The following is a 16,334-nucleotide window of genomic DNA, read 5'->3' as shown; positions in this document are numbered from 1 at the left end:
CCCTTTGTCCTGTGCCAGTTCGTCTTGTCTTGTCAAGTCTGAGGTCCTCCATGTCCCTTTAATGATTTATCAGGTTATGTATTCTTTTGATACTTTGCTCAGCTTTTGCCATTGTCTAGTTTTATGTTAATTTGATACTTTATCTAGCCTTTTCCTCGATCCTTGTTGTTTTCCTCGCAAGAGTGATTTTTTGTTGTTCTGATTTGGTTTTAGATTTTCCTCTGTATGAGCGATTTTCCTTTATTACTTTGAAATTAAAGATTGTTTATTTGCACTTTAATCCGTCTCTGAGTTGTGCATTTGGGTTCAGATTCAGGTTCAGTTGTGATAATTATAAGTTAATGTCCATCATTCAAAATCCTATTTGAGGTGAAGTATTATCTGCAAAATGTACTTTTAATATCAAAAGTAAAAGTACTCATTGTGCACAAGAATGGCCCCAATAACTGGTTTGTTATTATATATTGTTGATGTTGGATCAATACATAAGCTGCCAGGGGTGGAGCTAGTTACTTTCATGAATTTTGGTAGGGCTCCTTCCACTGGGTCTCAAGATAAATATGAGGGGTCGTGAGATGATGGAAGACAACACAGAATTGTATTAATTTCTTTGGACTCCTAAATGTAACATGAGACCCAAACCAGACATTTTTCTTAAAGGAGTTTTTGAAATGTAAATCTTTATCTGAAACTCAAACCGTCATTTAACTGCAGTGAATTAAAAAGTACAATATTTCCCCCATGGAAAGGAAATATTCAGGTAAGTACCTCAAAACTGTTTTTGGTCAAGCTTAGAATGACGATAGAGGGTCATCAGTTGATCCAGCTTGCCCCAGTCCTCAGGCTATAAAAGCTGGACCACCAGTTTCTCTCTCTCTGCAGAAGACATCCACCCTCCATCATTTATTTTTATCTTACACCATTCAACACCTCAACACATACCTCACACCTTCATGCATTGATTGCGTTCTTGATTTCCCTCTTCCATCGTTTGTTTTGGAGTTCAGTTTGAGTTAATTATCTTTGTTTCTCCCGTGTATCTCTGGCGTGGACTCCGCCCTTATCACGTTCCCTGAGCTACTTTGTGACAATATATGCAGATCAAAGGTATACAAAGGAGAAAAGTAAATATTACCAGTGATATTCTGTTAAACCAAACAGGCAACTGATCAGCTTTGCAGTTTGTAGCTCTTCTTGTCATCGTAATTTGCCTCAAGCAATGAAACACTTAGAAGCGTGACAAACCTGTTTTTGAGGAAAAACATATAGCCTACCCTATCAGCAGAGTCCTTGGGCTTTGTTTTAAAAGTCTTTAAATATGCAAATACTCGACTGAGTTGGATTCAAATCATTATTTCAAATAATCTCAAATGCAAACAATGAGGTTATAACCCAACAGTGTATATTAATTACAGGAGGACCCATGCTAATATTAATATATGATGTATATGAAGTGTATGATATACACTATGACAATCAAGAGGTGGTTGCCCACCCCACAGCATGGTGCAGGGAGTAGTCTTGTACCTCAGAGATTTTGGTCCATATTGACATGATAGCATCACACAGTTGCTGCAGATTTGTTGGCTGCACATCCATGATGTGAATCTCCCGTTCCACCACATCCCAAAGGTGCTCTGTTGGATTGAGATCTGGTGACTGTGGAGGCCATTGAGCCATCAGAGAAGTAGCCATCAGAAGATGGGTACACTGTGGTCATAAAGGGATGGACACGGTCAGCAACAATACTCAGGTAGGCTGTGGTGTTTAAACCATGCTCATGGGTACTAAGGGGCCCAAAGTGTGCCAAGACAATATCCCCCACACCATTACACCACCACCAGCAGCCTGAACCGTTGATACAAGGCAGGATGGATCCATGCTTTCATGTTTACACCAAATTCTGACCCTACCATCTGAATGTGGCAGCAGAAATCCAGACTCATCAGACCAGGCAACGTTTTTCCAATCTTCTATTGTCCAGTTTTGGTGAGCCTGTGTGAACTGTAGCCTCAGTTTCCTGTTGTTAGCTGACAGGAGTGGCACCTGGTGTGGTCTTCTGCTGCTGTAGCCCATCTGCTTCAAGGTTGGACGTGTTGTTGGTTCAGAGATGGTCTTCTGCAGACCTTGGTTGTAACCAGTGGTTATTTGAGTTCCTGTTGTCTTTCTATCATCTTGAACCAGTCTGGCCATTCTCCTCTGACCTCTGGCATCAACAAGGCATTTTCTCCCGGAGAACTGCTGCTCACTGGATATTGTCTCTTTGTCGGACCATCCTCTGTAAACCCTAGAGATGGCTGTGTGTCCATGCCACGTTCAGAGTCACTTAAATCACCTTTCTTCCCCATTCTGATGCTCAGTTTGAACTTCAGCAGGTCGTCCATGTCTACATGCCTAAATGCACTGAGTTGCTGCCAAGTGATTGGCCAATTAGCTATTTGCGTTAACAAGCAGTTGAACAGGTGTACCTAATGAAGTGGCCGGTGAGTGTATATAGATCGTTTTACTGTACGGAGCAAATTAAAACAAAGCACCAGCGAAGACGTCCTACCACTGAAAGAAAAGCGTCATTGTTTGCACGAAAGCTACCTCTCTTATTTTTCCTATTTTTTATTGTTTTATGTCGTGATTAGAGTGATAACACACGTTATAAAAGCCCAATGATGGCAGCCGGAATCGCCAGCTGATTTGGCCCAATTCTGGGGCGTCATTCTGAGTCTCAGTCGTCAGGCACCTGGATGCGGCTGGCTAATTTCATTCAGGATGCCGACTTTGGGCCGATGCTGGGCCAGGTCATTTTTGATAACGGCCTAGTGATGGCAGTGTGTGCCGCCAGAATCGTGCCAGCTGATTTGGCCCAATTCTGGGGCTTCATTCATACTGAGTCTTTGCCGAGTTGGGCAACTGGATCCGGCCTGGCTAATTTCATCCGGCATGCCAAGTTCAGGCCAGTTCTGGGCCATATCCTTTTGGCAACCTGGGAGCTATTGAGCACAGACACAAATACAGATGTGCTTTGAGATTTTGACTTGGCCTGAGCACAAAAAGTTTGAAAACCACCGCCCTTTGACATCACAAATTTGAGTTTTGGCACTCTAGTTTTTGGATTTGGGAGACAGTTGTACATTTTTACTAATATTTTTAGACTGTCATATGAGCAAAATGTATGAATGATGAAAATGAGTGAAGTACCCCTTTAACATTATTGGTGTCGATCATCTCGTGTACTTCTTACCACGAGAGCGATCTTAAATGTATTTATGTAATTGCGGACACTTTCTTTGACTTGGGTGAGGTGAAACATAGAGTAGATGACAGGAAAACAGACATCTGCACCCCCGGGCACGCCCCTGGCTGTTGTTGACAGACTTTAACCGATGTGAAGCCCCGTTCAGCGGACACAAGCAGGAGGAAGAAAGAGCCACGAGTGAGACATCAACAAGTCAAATGTGCATTTCAACTCTGCAGGTGACAAGAGCCAGCGCTTTCGTTAACCCCCGAGGGTTGTTCTCTGATAGAGTACGGCGGAGATAAAGACACGTGAGGAGGGGGAAAGGGGAGGAGGAAGAGAAGGCGGGGACAGGGGAGGAGGAGGAGGAGGAGGAGGGGATAGGGGAGGAGGAGGAGGAGGAAGGGCTAAGCAAGCGCGTGTGTGATCATTGCTTCTGTCAAAAATAGACCGGAGGACAGAGAGGGGTCGGTGGTGTAACAGTGGCACAGCCTCCCTGCTGTTTTATTTTATTTAATATTTTATCCCACTTTTATCCTCTAACCTCCACGAGTGTTTTTCATCACACAGTTTAATCTTAGGCCTACAGTTTATAATGAACCTCAGACTGAGCCAGTGAGCTCTGAATCCTGAGGCTGCTCTTCGGTTATTTGATTTTTTTTTTTTTTTTTTAATCTCACAGAGGATAATATAATTTGTTTAGCCGGAGACATTTACTGACAGGACCCAAACATGGAGGCGAAGGACGAGATGGAAATGCTGGACGCCGGCAAACATGAACAAAACGGAGATATAAGGTAAACTCTCTTTAAATTCTCTTATTTTAACCAAGTTCAGTAGATTTAAAAAAAAATATCACACAGCCTAAACACTGACAGGTGAAAAAAAATGCAATTAGACTTTATATTCATGCATCATTTTTATATCCTCCAGTGACAGCAAGACGGATGAAAAGGAGAAAGAAAAAGAGGCAAAGGAGCCCATGGTTGGCCCCATTGATGTGGTAAGCTCAGTCACCATCACACTCTCATCTCTCTCTTGAATTAGGGGTTTGAAGCAGTTTATGTAGTTTAATTTTTTATTTCCTACAGTCTCATTCTTTCAACTGTTTTCACTTAAAACAAAAATGGTACCCAAAAGTGGTTCTTTGGCTGGTTATAACAAGGGAACCTGTTGTGGTGTTATTTGGAACCCATTCTTTAAAGGTGCTATAGGCTACAACACCTTCGTCAATTCATGCTGATGTTTAGTATTATAGCTGTTTCAAAATGTTATGATATCATGGAGGAGTCAATATGTTTCTTAAATGACACTTTTACTTATAATATGAACAATTATTTATCATTTCTTGTGAGATAACCTGTTGGTGTAAAGGTTAAGAATCCTGCACTAAATGCTTACAGAGGAACTCAATATAAACCTGGCTGAGAGCCACTCCTTTAATGTGTCATCCTGTGGAAGTGCACTGTTTGTAGGCTCTTTGAAAGTCATGTTTCTATTCTTTCTCCAGTAAACTCACCTAAACTAAGCTGAGAAACCAGCAAGGAACCTCTAAAGAACAATTTAGAGGCTTAAAATATTCTTTCTCTGCTGGTTCTTCAGCTTAGTTTACTGGGGGAGGAACCAGTAGAGAGCCTCTAAAGAAACATGCAGGGCCTTAATAAAAGGTTCCTTAGTTTAGTTTAGTTTAGTTTAGTTTAGTTTACGAGGGAAAGAACTAGTAGAGAACATCTAAAGAACCTTACAGGGACTTAAAATGTTCTCTACTGGTTCTTCAGATTAATTTAATTTAGTGGGGAAAGAACCAGTAGAGAACCTCTAAAGAACCATGCAGGGTCTTAATAAAGGTTCTCTATTGGTTCCTTAGTTCAGTTTAGTTTAGTTTAATTTAGTGGGGAAAGAACCAGTAGAGAACCTCTAAAGAACCATGCAGGGTCTTAATAAAGGTTCTCTATTGGTTCCTTAGTTCAGTTTAGTTTAGTTTAGTTTAGTTTAATTTAGTGGGGAAAGAACCAGTAGAGAACATCTTAAGAACCATACAGGGTCTTAATAAATGTTCTCTATTGGTTCCTTAGTTTAGTTTAGTTTAGTTTGGTGTAGTTTAATTTAGTAGGGAAAGAACCAGTAGAGAACCTCTAAAGAACCATGCAGGGTCTTAATAAAAGGTTCTCTATTGGTTCCTTAGTTTATCTTACTTTAGTTTAGTGACATTTAGTTTAGTTTACTGAGGAAAAAAACAGTAGCGATCCTCTGAAGAACCTTAGGGGGTTTAAAATGTTCTTTACTGGTACTCAAGCTAAATGTAGTTTATTGGGGAAATAACCAACGCAGAACCTCTAACGAACCATACGGTGGCTTAATTAGGTTCTCTATTGGTTCCTTAGTTTAGTGTAGTTTAGCTTAGCTTAGCTTAGCTTAGCTTAGTTTTGTGTAGCTTAGCTTAATTTATCTTAGTTTACTGGGGAAAGAACCAGTAGATCCTCTAAAGAGCCATATTGGGGCTTAAAATGTTCTCTGCTGGTTCTTCAGCATAGTTTTGTATCATTTACTGGGGAAAGAAGTAATAGTGAACCTCTAAAGAAACATACAGGGCCTTCAAAAAGATTCTTTATTGGTTCTTTATTTTATTTTAGTTTTGTTAGTTTTGTGTATTGGAGAAAAGAACCAGTAGAGATCCTCTAAAGAACCATACAGGGCCTAAATAAAAGGTTCTTCAAGGTTTAAAGTTCAAGGTTCAGTTTATTTTATTTTATGTTTATTTTATGTTTACTCAAACATGTTAAAAACATGAGGGAATGAAATTCGTTACTCAGGTCCAGCAGAATAAATAGCTCAGTTTAGTTTAGTTTGCTGGGGGAAATAACCAACAGAGAACCTATAAAGAACCATATTCAGACTTTAAAAAAAAGTTCTCTATTAGTTCCGTAGTTTAGTTTAGTTTAGTTTAGTTTAGTAAGAACCAATAGAGAACCTCTAAAGAACCTTACAGGGCCTTAAAATGTTCTCTACTGGTTCTTCAGATTAATTTAATTTAGTGGAGAAAGAACCAGTAGAGAACCTCTAAAGAACCATGCAGGGTCTTAATAAAGGTTCTCTATTGGTTCCTTAGTTTAGTTTAGTTTAGTTTAGTTTAGTTTAGTTTAGTTTAGTTTGGTGTAGTTTAATTTAGTGGGGAAAGAACCAGTAGAGAACCTCTAAAGAACCATGCAGGGTCTTAATAAAGGTTCTCTATTGGTTCCTTAGTTTACTTTAGTTTAGTTTAGTTTAGTTTAGTTTGGTGTAGTTTAATTTAGTGGGGAAAGAACCAGTAGAGAACCTCTAAAGAACCATGCAGGGTCTTAATAAAAGGTTCTCTATTGGCTCCTTAGTTTATCTTACTTTAGTTTAGTGACATTTAGTTTAGTTTACTGAGGAAAAAAACAGTAGCGATCATCTGAAGAACCTTAGGGGGTTTAAAATGTTCTTTACTGGTACTCAAGCTAAATGTAGTTTATTGGGGAAATAACCAACGCAGAACCTCTAACGAACCATACGGTGGCTTAATTAGGTTCTCTATTGGTTCCTTAGTTTAGTGTAGTTTAGCTTAGCTTATATATCTTAGCTTAGTTTTGTGTAGCTTAGCTTAATTTATCTTAGTTTACTGGGGAAAGAACCAGTAGATCCTCTAAAGAGCCATATTGGGGCTTAAAATGTTCTCTGCTGGTTCTTCAGCATAGTTTTGTATCGTTTACTGGGGAAAGAAGTAATAGTGAACCTCTAAAGAAACATACAGGGCCTTCAAAAAGATTCTTTATTGGTTCTTTATTTTATTTTAGTTTTGTTAGTTTTGTGTATTGGGGAAAAGAACCAATAGAGATCCTCTAAAGAACCATACAGGGCCTAAATAAAAGGTTCTTCAAGGTTTAAAGTTCAAGGTTCAGTTTATTTTATTTTATGTTTATTTTATGTTTACTCAAACATGTTAAAAACATGAGGTAATGAAATTCGTTACCCAGGTCCAGCAGAATAAATAGCTCAGTTTAGTTTAGTTTGCTGGGGGAAATAACCAACAGAGAACCTATAAAGAACCATATTCAGACTTAAAAAAAAAAGTTCTCTATTAGTTCCGTAGTTTAGTTTAGTTTAGTTTAGTTTAGTTTAGTTTAGTAAGAACCAATAGAGAACCTCTAAAGAACCATACAGGGGCTTAATGCTCTCTACTGGTTCTTCAGCTCAGTTTAGTTTACTGGGAAAAGAACCAGTAGAGAACTTTTAAAGAACCATACAAACCCACACACTCACCCAGTGACCAACAACAGTGCTCACAAGTGTATTAGGTGTAAAGTGTCAGTCATGGATGTTGCGCTGCATGTGTCAAATATGAAGACAGGAGCAGCTTTAAATTATTTAACATAGTATACTGTAAAGCTGTGCATGCTCAATGGCTACAGCCTTTGGTGGTTTAATCTTACAGTCATAACAGCAGGTTGCGTGTGTGTCAAGGTTTGTGTGAGTGTATGAAGTAAGAGGAGGAGGCTGGGAGAGAGGATGGGAGTGTGGAACATCCTGCTGTTGTTTGACCCCACCTGTCCCCCGCTGTGAGAATATAATAGCCGCTTAGAGTTAAAAGTCTTTCCCCCGCTCTGATTGTGTAATTCAAAATTCTTCAAATCCAGCAAATAATCAGGTGCATCCACAACATACAGATACTGATATCTGCTGTTCTGTCTTTGGTCTGTCCGCACTGTCTCTTTTACCTGAGTGTAGTTCAGGTTTGCAAGCGGAGTGGACATTGCGTTGATCTTGGTTGGGACACTGCTGGCCATGGTGCATGGTGTGGTGCTTCCTCTCATGTGTGTCGTGTTTGGGGACATGACGGACAGCTTTGTACAGGACGCGATGAGCCACATGAACACCAGCCACCTCAGTGAGTTTTCAGTTACAGACATCGGCACACATAAGTAACTGAAATAAATAATTAATATGCAGTAACACCTATATCACTGTCTTTTTTTTTACCGTGTGTCATCAGATATCACCATCCCACCAAGAAACAGCACCTTACAGGAGGATATGACGAGGTAAGACTTTACCTGATCCGCATCAACAGAGCAAGTTGTCGTTATCGAGTGAAAATATCTCCAAAATATTGAATGTAACGTTGATGATTGTTTGTTTTTTTAGTTTGTTGAGAGTTTCATAAATGCAGGAAGATCAGGGAGCTTGCAGGGATTAGATATAAAATAGCATAAATTGCAATTTCTTGTTACTTGCATCCTTATTAGACACATTCGAGAACTTTTGAAGTCCTTTGTGTCACAACACTTCTCTCCTTCTCCTTCCAGGTTTGCCATCTACTACTCCATCCTGGGTTTTGTGGTGCTGATTGCAGCCTATGGGCAGGTGGCCTTCTGGAGCCTGTCGGCCGGGCGGCAGGCCTCACACATCCGCAAGTTGTTCTTCCACCGCATCATGCAGCAGGACATCGGCTGGTTTGATGTCACTGAAACGGGAGAGCTCAACACACGTCTCACAGAGTGGGTAACAGACAAGTCACACACTCTATTTTATGTGCAGGTGTAAAGTAGAGCTGCGACCAATTATTGATTCAAAATTTGCTGATCATTTTTTGAGTGGCTGTGGCTCAGAGGAATCGAGATTGGCAGTCCAATCCCAGGCTCCTCCAGTCCGCATGTGGAAGTGTCCTTGGGCAAGCCCCAAATTGCTCCTGATAGCGGTTCTATCAGTGTGTGAGAGCATGTGAATGGTTACTGAGTAGCACGTAGCACCTTGTATGGCAGCTTTGGCCACCAGTGGTTGAATGGGTGAATGTGACTCGTAGTGTAAAAGCGCCTTGAGTAGTCGGAAGAGAAAGGTGCTGCACAAGTGCAGTCCATTTACCATTTTCTCAAATAACTGATTCCCCATTTGGGTCATTGTAATTGAAAAATACCCATAACAGATAGATAGATAAATGTTGCAGTACTCTGAAGATCATTGGTGTTTTTATTTTTGTGTGCAGTGATATCTACAAGATCCAAGAGGGTATTGGCGACAAGGCTGGGAAGCTTGTCTATGCTATCGCCAGCTTATTGTCATCCTTCATCATCGGCTTCGTCAAAGGCTGGAAACTCACTCTGGTCATCCTGGCTGTGAGCCCTTTGCTGGGCATTTCAGCTGCACTTTTCTCAAAGGTGAGTGTCTCTCCATCTTCTTCCTCTTCCTCTCTTTTACAGGTGCAATGTGTAGGAAAGAAATGGGGGTCAGCATTTCACCGCTTTGCCTCTGGGTCCATGAAATCTAAATTTAGTCATCAGTCATATTAAAAAAAAGCTAACTACTAACAGCAGGGCAAGAATACGCACAATTTGGAATAAGCTGCTGAAACTCTGAGAGCCGGTCGAAATATTCATGTGTGACATCAGCCTGTAGCTTAAGTTACAACCTGCTGAGCTCAGTTTTAGCAAGACCACAGTAGCAAGATAACAGCTCTACCAAAATCATATACTGCCACCATTTGAAATGTTTCCAGCATTGTTTGTGTTGTCTTTACTTACACCGAAGATTCATTTAGCTATATAGCCAACGTTGGATTTTACTTACCAGTCTAAAGCCCCTTTTTCACCGCACAACAAACCCATCAACACCTGCTAACATCTGGCTTTTTGAATGTAATGGCAAAGGCTACAACCACTATTCACACATGGATTTATCGGCTCCGGCTCATATCGGCATTGATGGAAACACGATGGACACGCTGATTTTTTACTGGCGAGATTCAATGATGCATCAACACAAAATACTGTCCGTCTCCGCCCAAGCAGCGCTCAAACATTGGTCCAAATTACTCTGCACTGAGTTTGAAACGGAGACTGAGTAAGTAAGAGATAAAGAAGTAACCACCATGAAGTTTTCGCAGGCCTCTATGCTGCGTGGATGTCGAACGTGACACCAAAAAACCCCCACAAACACAGAAAGGCATACTCGTCTGCTGCAGTGCCGTGTACACAGCTCTGGTCTACTGGGAATGGAGTCCATTGCCTGTTTTTAGCAGGTTTACCCGTGTTTAAAGAACACGTGTATACGCACTAATTGGGGTATAAAAGAAAAGTTCAGCATACAAACCTCTTCAGCAGGTGGTTGGCTAAAGTTAAACTTGTCTGTGCTGAAAGCCAGACAGCAAAAGAAAGGTTTTTAGTGAAAATACATGTGTTTGGGAAGAACTGATCATACGACTGGATAAATGCAAAGTGGAACTATTTTTGCTTCATGTGTCACTGAGCAACTTTCATAGGAATCAACAGGGTCCCGGCTCCAACGCTGTATCCAGTTCTCTTCATACACCAGCTCTTTGTCCATCTTTCCACATTTCTCTTACCCCCTCACAGGTATTCTTAATAACATTATGTTTTTTGGTCAAAACAGGTGCTGGCGACTTTCACTTCTAAAGAGCAGACTGCATATGCCAAAGCTGGAGCTGTGGCAGAGGAGGTGCTCTCTGCTATCAGGACAGTGTTTGCCTTCAATGGTCAGGAAAAAGAAATCGCCAGGTACAATGTGTTTATGTACTGTATGTAAAGGTATAGGTGGTCCACTGCTGATTTTCAGCTTATTGTCAGATGGATATAATGACACTGATTCTCTCAAAATAAATATTGAGTGTTTGAGTTATTTTTCATTTGCAGATCTGTGATTATAATACTAATAATAAAACTATTTGTATAGCACGTTTTATACAAAAATATGGAATACAATGGGTTTTACAAAAGACAGATGCTGAAACCAGGGACATTAAAAACCAAATAGGGATGCACGATATTGGAATTTTTGCCGATTTGCAGGTCAACAGTGTGTACCATGTAGAAGTGGTTTACATCATTTGAAAGCAGGAAACCTGAAGAGAATGATGAAAGTATATGATAGGCATTCCAATGCTCCATTATGTCTCATAAGTTGTTCCAGCAACTTTGGGGTTGATACCATTTGTTACACAGATTTGGTGCTAAAATTGTCAATTCTGTGGGTCTTCTTGATTCATATGATACCAGTTTCATCACTGTAGCGTTAAAACTCAGCCCTCTACAGCCTCTTTAAAACAGGAATGTCAGCTGGGATTGCCAGCGGCCCTGTGGGCTTTATAGGGTTAATGCCAAACAAGCTGCATAGTAAATAAATGACAAGTAAAGCTGGCTGAGCTACAGTATATCAGTAGTTTCTAGGTATGGCTAGTCACCTTGTAGCTGAAGATCAGTATTGGAATATCCAAATTCAAAGTGTTGCCCTTAAATTACAACAAGATTTTGACATTAATCATTAATCCATTAATCTGATGGATGGTTATGAGACCAAATTTTGCTAATTTCTACTCAACAAAGCTAAATCTGTTTTTAAGGTGATTAAAGTCCAGGAAATAGCCCCCGCAAAGCTGTAACTGGATAAAACCCATCAAAAAAGCCCATAGAATTAGATTACTGTTTTCTACTGATGTGACATTTGTTGATGCCAAAAGGCAGTGTTGTCACCACAATCTAATTTATATTTAACTTTGTTTCCACTGAGCTAACACTCATGCTTGTATGCGTGTTACACCACAGATATAATAAGAATTTGGAGGATGCAAAGAACGTGGGAATAAAGAAGGCGCTATCTGCTAACTTGGCCATGGGCTTCACCTTCATGGTGATCTACCTGTCTTATGCACTGGCCTTCTGGTACGGAAGTACACTCATCCTGAGTAAGGAGTACACAATTGGAACTGTACTCACTGTGAGTAGACACTTCATGACAGAATTTCTAGTGATTTGTTTCCCTTTAACCATAAAGAGACGCTAAAAAAGAAGGTTGCTACAGCTTACTGTGATTTGTGTGTCTTCAGGTGTTCTTCGTCGTGCTTATTGGAGTGTTCACTTTGGGACAAACCGCTCCTAACTTCCAGACCTTTGACAGCGCCAGGGGAGCTGCACATAAAGTGTACAGCATTATTGAACGTGTAAGGAATGCAACATTTTCCCCTAATACACACACGTCAAAAGATTTGATTTAGACCTTTTTGCTGCTGGACAGTTGTCGGGCTGCATTACTGAGCACGCACCGCTGCACTCTGGCGCTATGGGAAGCTGCTTTGATGCAGCCGACAACTTGGAGTGAGAGATGTTGGATTTTACTCTAATTGGAGCACCTGCTGTCAGGTCATTTGGTTTATACTGCACAGCTGTGGCTCTCCCCTTCCTGAACTTACTGCAAGTGTACCGTGAGGCTAAACAAGGTCTCAATTTTTCAAATATCGCACTGCTGTCACACACGTACATCAGCTTCTCATCATGCATGTCTATGACTACCGTCAGTGTATTTAAAATAGTCCATATACTTATAGGAACATGCAGCATAACCAGTTCGTTTAAGGGAACCACTTCCAGGGGAATGTAAGACATTCTCGTCTCTTGCTATTCTGGGATGGGCCTGTGTTTAGTTTACAGTGCGCCTTTTAGTCTTTCACATTGACAACACACTTAAGTTAGTTTAGAGGCACAGCTACAGGATGTTGTATTCTGCAAACTAGTGGGCGAATATAACATCTGTTTGCGCATTAACAAAAATAAGTAGTTAGTATACAGCCTCAAGCAAAACTGAAGAAGTGTGAAATCTTCCCTGAGGGCATTTTAGTTGTCCCATGCTCCAAGCTCAAAACTGAAAGAGACTGCACAGGGTTCACGCTGATCCTTAAAAAGTCTCTAAGGTCTAGTGTGTAGGATTTTGGGGCTCCAGTGGTGAGTTTGCAGAACTGGAACTTCTCCCATGTGCCAAGTGTTTAGAAGAGCCACAGTGGCCGACATGAAGCCCTTGTTTGATTTGTCTAAAATCAGTCCTTGGATAGTTTTAAAATTGTTTGAGACATGGGAAGTAGGATTTTATGATTGTTTTTTTTAAATCGGTAACATCTATATTTTTGAAATAATTTACAGGAACCAACAACTATTATTTTGTTTCCAACCTGGATGCTCAGAGCAGAGGATCCATTGTCTGTTAGCAAGCTGTCACTCTACCCTGGAGGACATGGGGGAGTGCACAGTCAACAAAAACTGGCTATTTAACCAACATTTCACGGCATGGCTGAAACTGGTCCAAGGCGATGCATATGAGGCTCATGTATTTCATGCAAAAAGTTTTCAAACTTGACATGATGGGAATCCCATATGCTGATTGAGAAACACAAAATTTGCAAGGACAGCTGCCAAGAAATGCCAGGTATTTCCCAGTATTGTTCTGCCCTCGGCTCTGCCTTTTTCTTCTTCTTTTTTTTTCAGCATTTAAAATAGTAGTACAACAAAGAATTTGCCTAAGTCATTGCACTTCATTTACCAATACCTTGTTAGGTTTTCCTTAAATTTGTTTCTGAGAAAACTTTCCATCAGATTCATGATATTTCCTTAAACGGCAGAATTATTCACACCTGTGTTCTTATGGTGAATCCTGTTCCTCGTACGTTTACAGTGCATGCCTATTAGTCCTAATTAGTATAGGTAAACACCCTGCAAACACAGAATGGTGAGGCCTCAAAGAGGGACATGAAACAGTACACCAAGAGAAGCAGTGAAAGCACAAAAGAGCTGTAGAAAAAACATTAGCCTTTTTAGAGTAAATACGTTCGCCCTCACACTGAGAGCTAACAGCCTTCCTCCCATTGTCTGTCTGAGGTTGTGATAACGATCAGGTTCTTTATCCAACTGTGGCTGAACTACAAACTGAGCTGAGCTTTTAGAAGTCAAAATATAGTTAAAGGGAAACTTCACCAATTTTCAACCAGCTGTGGGTAGTGTGTGTAAATGAGCTGTGGTACACTTTCCTACATCTAACTAGTGCCGAGATCTCCCAGCAAAACTCTGGATGACACATTTTGTGGGCTATCATCCAGTAGAATTTCCCTGGCTCACAGGCTATTGCTCAGACTACAGGCTGTACTTCTATATATTGGTATTGCCCACCACCCATGCCACCACACAAAGGGTATAGAAGTGGATCAAGTGACAGACCCGGCCCTCTCTTTCTCAAACTCAGACCAAACTCCAATCAAACATTAAAACTAGGCGGTGCTGACCGAATATAAACTAAGATTCTGTTACAATACTGCCTGTTTCTCACCTAAAATGTTTACAGAACATATTTTAGTGCCCTGTTTAGCTGTAATCACTAGAGTTCGTGAACAGAAAGTGGGCACCATTGAGAAATTGAGATTGAATGCTATAACTAGTCATCACTGATCAAATATAAACCAAAATTCTGCTACTGCACTGCCTATTTCTGGCCTAAAAATTTTTCAGAAACATGCGTTAGCTTACTGTTTAACTGCAGTTCAAGATTGTTTCGTTACCAGCCAGCCGCCATTGCATTTTGTCACCTGCCAGCGGGAGTGCTTATTGGTCTGGTGCGGCACTGTGCATTCTGGTAGTTGTAGGTTTTCTACCTCTTGAGCAAAAGCGAACGCCACAGCCCTTTACCTCTGTTTTCCCTCGTCATTTTGCAACATTTTCAAAGGTATTTGTGTCTTTCCACTGCATAGACAGCCTAGTTTAATGAAAAGACCATCTTTCCTGACGTGAAATACTTTATTAACTCTTGTCTCAACAGCAACCCACCATCGACAGCTATTCAGAGGAGGGCTTCAAGCCTGATTCCATCACAGGAAACATAGAGTTTCAGAACATCTTCTTCAGCTACCCCTCGAGGCCGGACGTCCAGGTACTTCCACATAGCCACTTTTACTGAACTCTAAAACAGACATGACAGTACTTCATCCTGTATCTCATTATTGACATTGTTATCATTTGTAGATATTGAATAACTTGTGTCTGAGTGTGAAGAGTGGACAGACCATAGCCTTGGTGGGTAGCAGTGGCTGTGGTAAAAGCACCACGATCCAGCTGCTGCAGAGGTTCTACGATCCTCAGGAAGGATCTGTAAGTGATTTCTGATTATGATATGATTTCTAAACCACTTCATTCAAAAGATTAATTCAGTATTTGTCATCATATCCTTGGTGGACTCTAAATGAGCAGTTAAAAAACACTATTCTTTATCAACAACAGGAGATGCCATTTCAAATATGCATTGTTGTGTTTAGATGTTGATAACGTTCTGTGTCTGTTTGACTCCTGCATTTTAGGTGACTATTGACGGTCATGACATCCGTTCTCTTAATGTCCGCTACCTGAGAGACATGATTGGAGTGGTGAGTCAGGAGCCCATCCTCTTTGCCACCACCATCTCTGAGAACATCAGATACGGCCGACTTGATGTGACGCAGTGGGAGATTGAACAAGCTGCCAAGGAGGCTAATGCCTACGACTTCATCATGAACCTTCCTGATGTATGATTGTATTTATGACTTCTTGTCCTCTGTGCTTATCAAGAACTGCGTCAACCACTTACTTATATCTAACTCTTGTTGAGCAGAAGTTTGAGACAATGGTCGGAGAGCGAGGGACTCAGATGAGTGGAGGACAGAAGCAGAGGATTGCAATTGCTCGAGCTCTAGTCCGCAACCCCAAAATCCTGCTGTTGGACGAAGCCACATCTGCTCTTGATGCTGAGAGTGAGACTATTGTACAAGCTGCACTCGACAAGGTACTTCTACACCTCATTCAGAACACAACTGTAGGGTTTACTTTGCACTTTGAATCTGACACAGTTAAAATACACTTACTACAACAAGGAGTACTTTAGTTTATTGATTTCTTTAGTGACACTAATGGCACAGGTTTAGAAATGTTGGTCTGTCTGTTGGTCGGTCCACCGCTTTGGTCCAGACTGAAATATCTATCGATTACCATGAAATTTTGTACAGACATTCATGGTCCCCAGAGGCTGAACCCTTCTGACTTCAGTGATCCCCTGGGCCTTTTCCTCTAGCGCCACTAACAAGTTTGTTTGTAGTGAATCCTCTCGGCTATGGATGAATTAAGAAAAACTAGAGACTGCGTTCCAAGATTGTGCTCCATTCATTTCCATCAAAGCTTCTGCAGACTTCCTCATGCTGTCTCTGGCCCGTAGAGCAAAAATAGACTGTGTTCAGACTTCCTTTGGTTGAGGCAGTTTACTTCCTGTCGGCTCCTCACACACAAGAATGGGA

At 40.9% G+C, this 16,334-nt stretch overlaps 1 protein-coding gene across 1 annotated transcript in view; it reads left to right on the top strand.

Annotated features, from left to right (window-relative positions):
- The first annotated feature begins 3,664 nt into the window (after positions 1-3,664).
- Positions 3,665-16,334, top strand: part of abcb4 (ATP-binding cassette, sub-family B (MDR/TAP), member 4) — a 29,300-nt gene continuing 16,630 nt past the window's right edge. The window contains exons 1-13 of the mRNA XM_033640618.2: positions 3,665-4,026; positions 4,163-4,232; positions 7,976-8,135; positions 8,241-8,289; positions 8,554-8,745; positions 9,231-9,402; positions 10,634-10,758; positions 11,803-11,974; positions 12,084-12,197; positions 14,834-14,944; positions 15,037-15,162; positions 15,369-15,572; positions 15,659-15,829. Coding sequence (XP_033496509.2) covers positions 3,962-4,026; positions 4,163-4,232; positions 7,976-8,135; positions 8,241-8,289; positions 8,554-8,745; positions 9,231-9,402; positions 10,634-10,758; positions 11,803-11,974; positions 12,084-12,197; positions 14,834-14,944; positions 15,037-15,162; positions 15,369-15,572; positions 15,659-15,829 — 1,731 coding nt within the window. The 5' untranslated portion in view covers positions 3,665-3,961. The remainder of the gene's footprint in view (positions 4,027-4,162; positions 4,233-7,975; positions 8,136-8,240; positions 8,290-8,553; positions 8,746-9,230; positions 9,403-10,633; positions 10,759-11,802; positions 11,975-12,083; positions 12,198-14,833; positions 14,945-15,036; positions 15,163-15,368; positions 15,573-15,658; positions 15,830-16,334) is intronic.

This window comes from Epinephelus lanceolatus, chromosome 10, assembly GCF_041903045.1.
Source record: "Epinephelus lanceolatus isolate andai-2023 chromosome 10, ASM4190304v1, whole genome shotgun sequence".
Taxonomy (NCBI): Eukaryota; Metazoa; Chordata; class Actinopteri; order Perciformes; family Serranidae; genus Epinephelus; species Epinephelus lanceolatus.
This window is presented reverse-complemented; position numbering and strand designations above follow the sequence as displayed.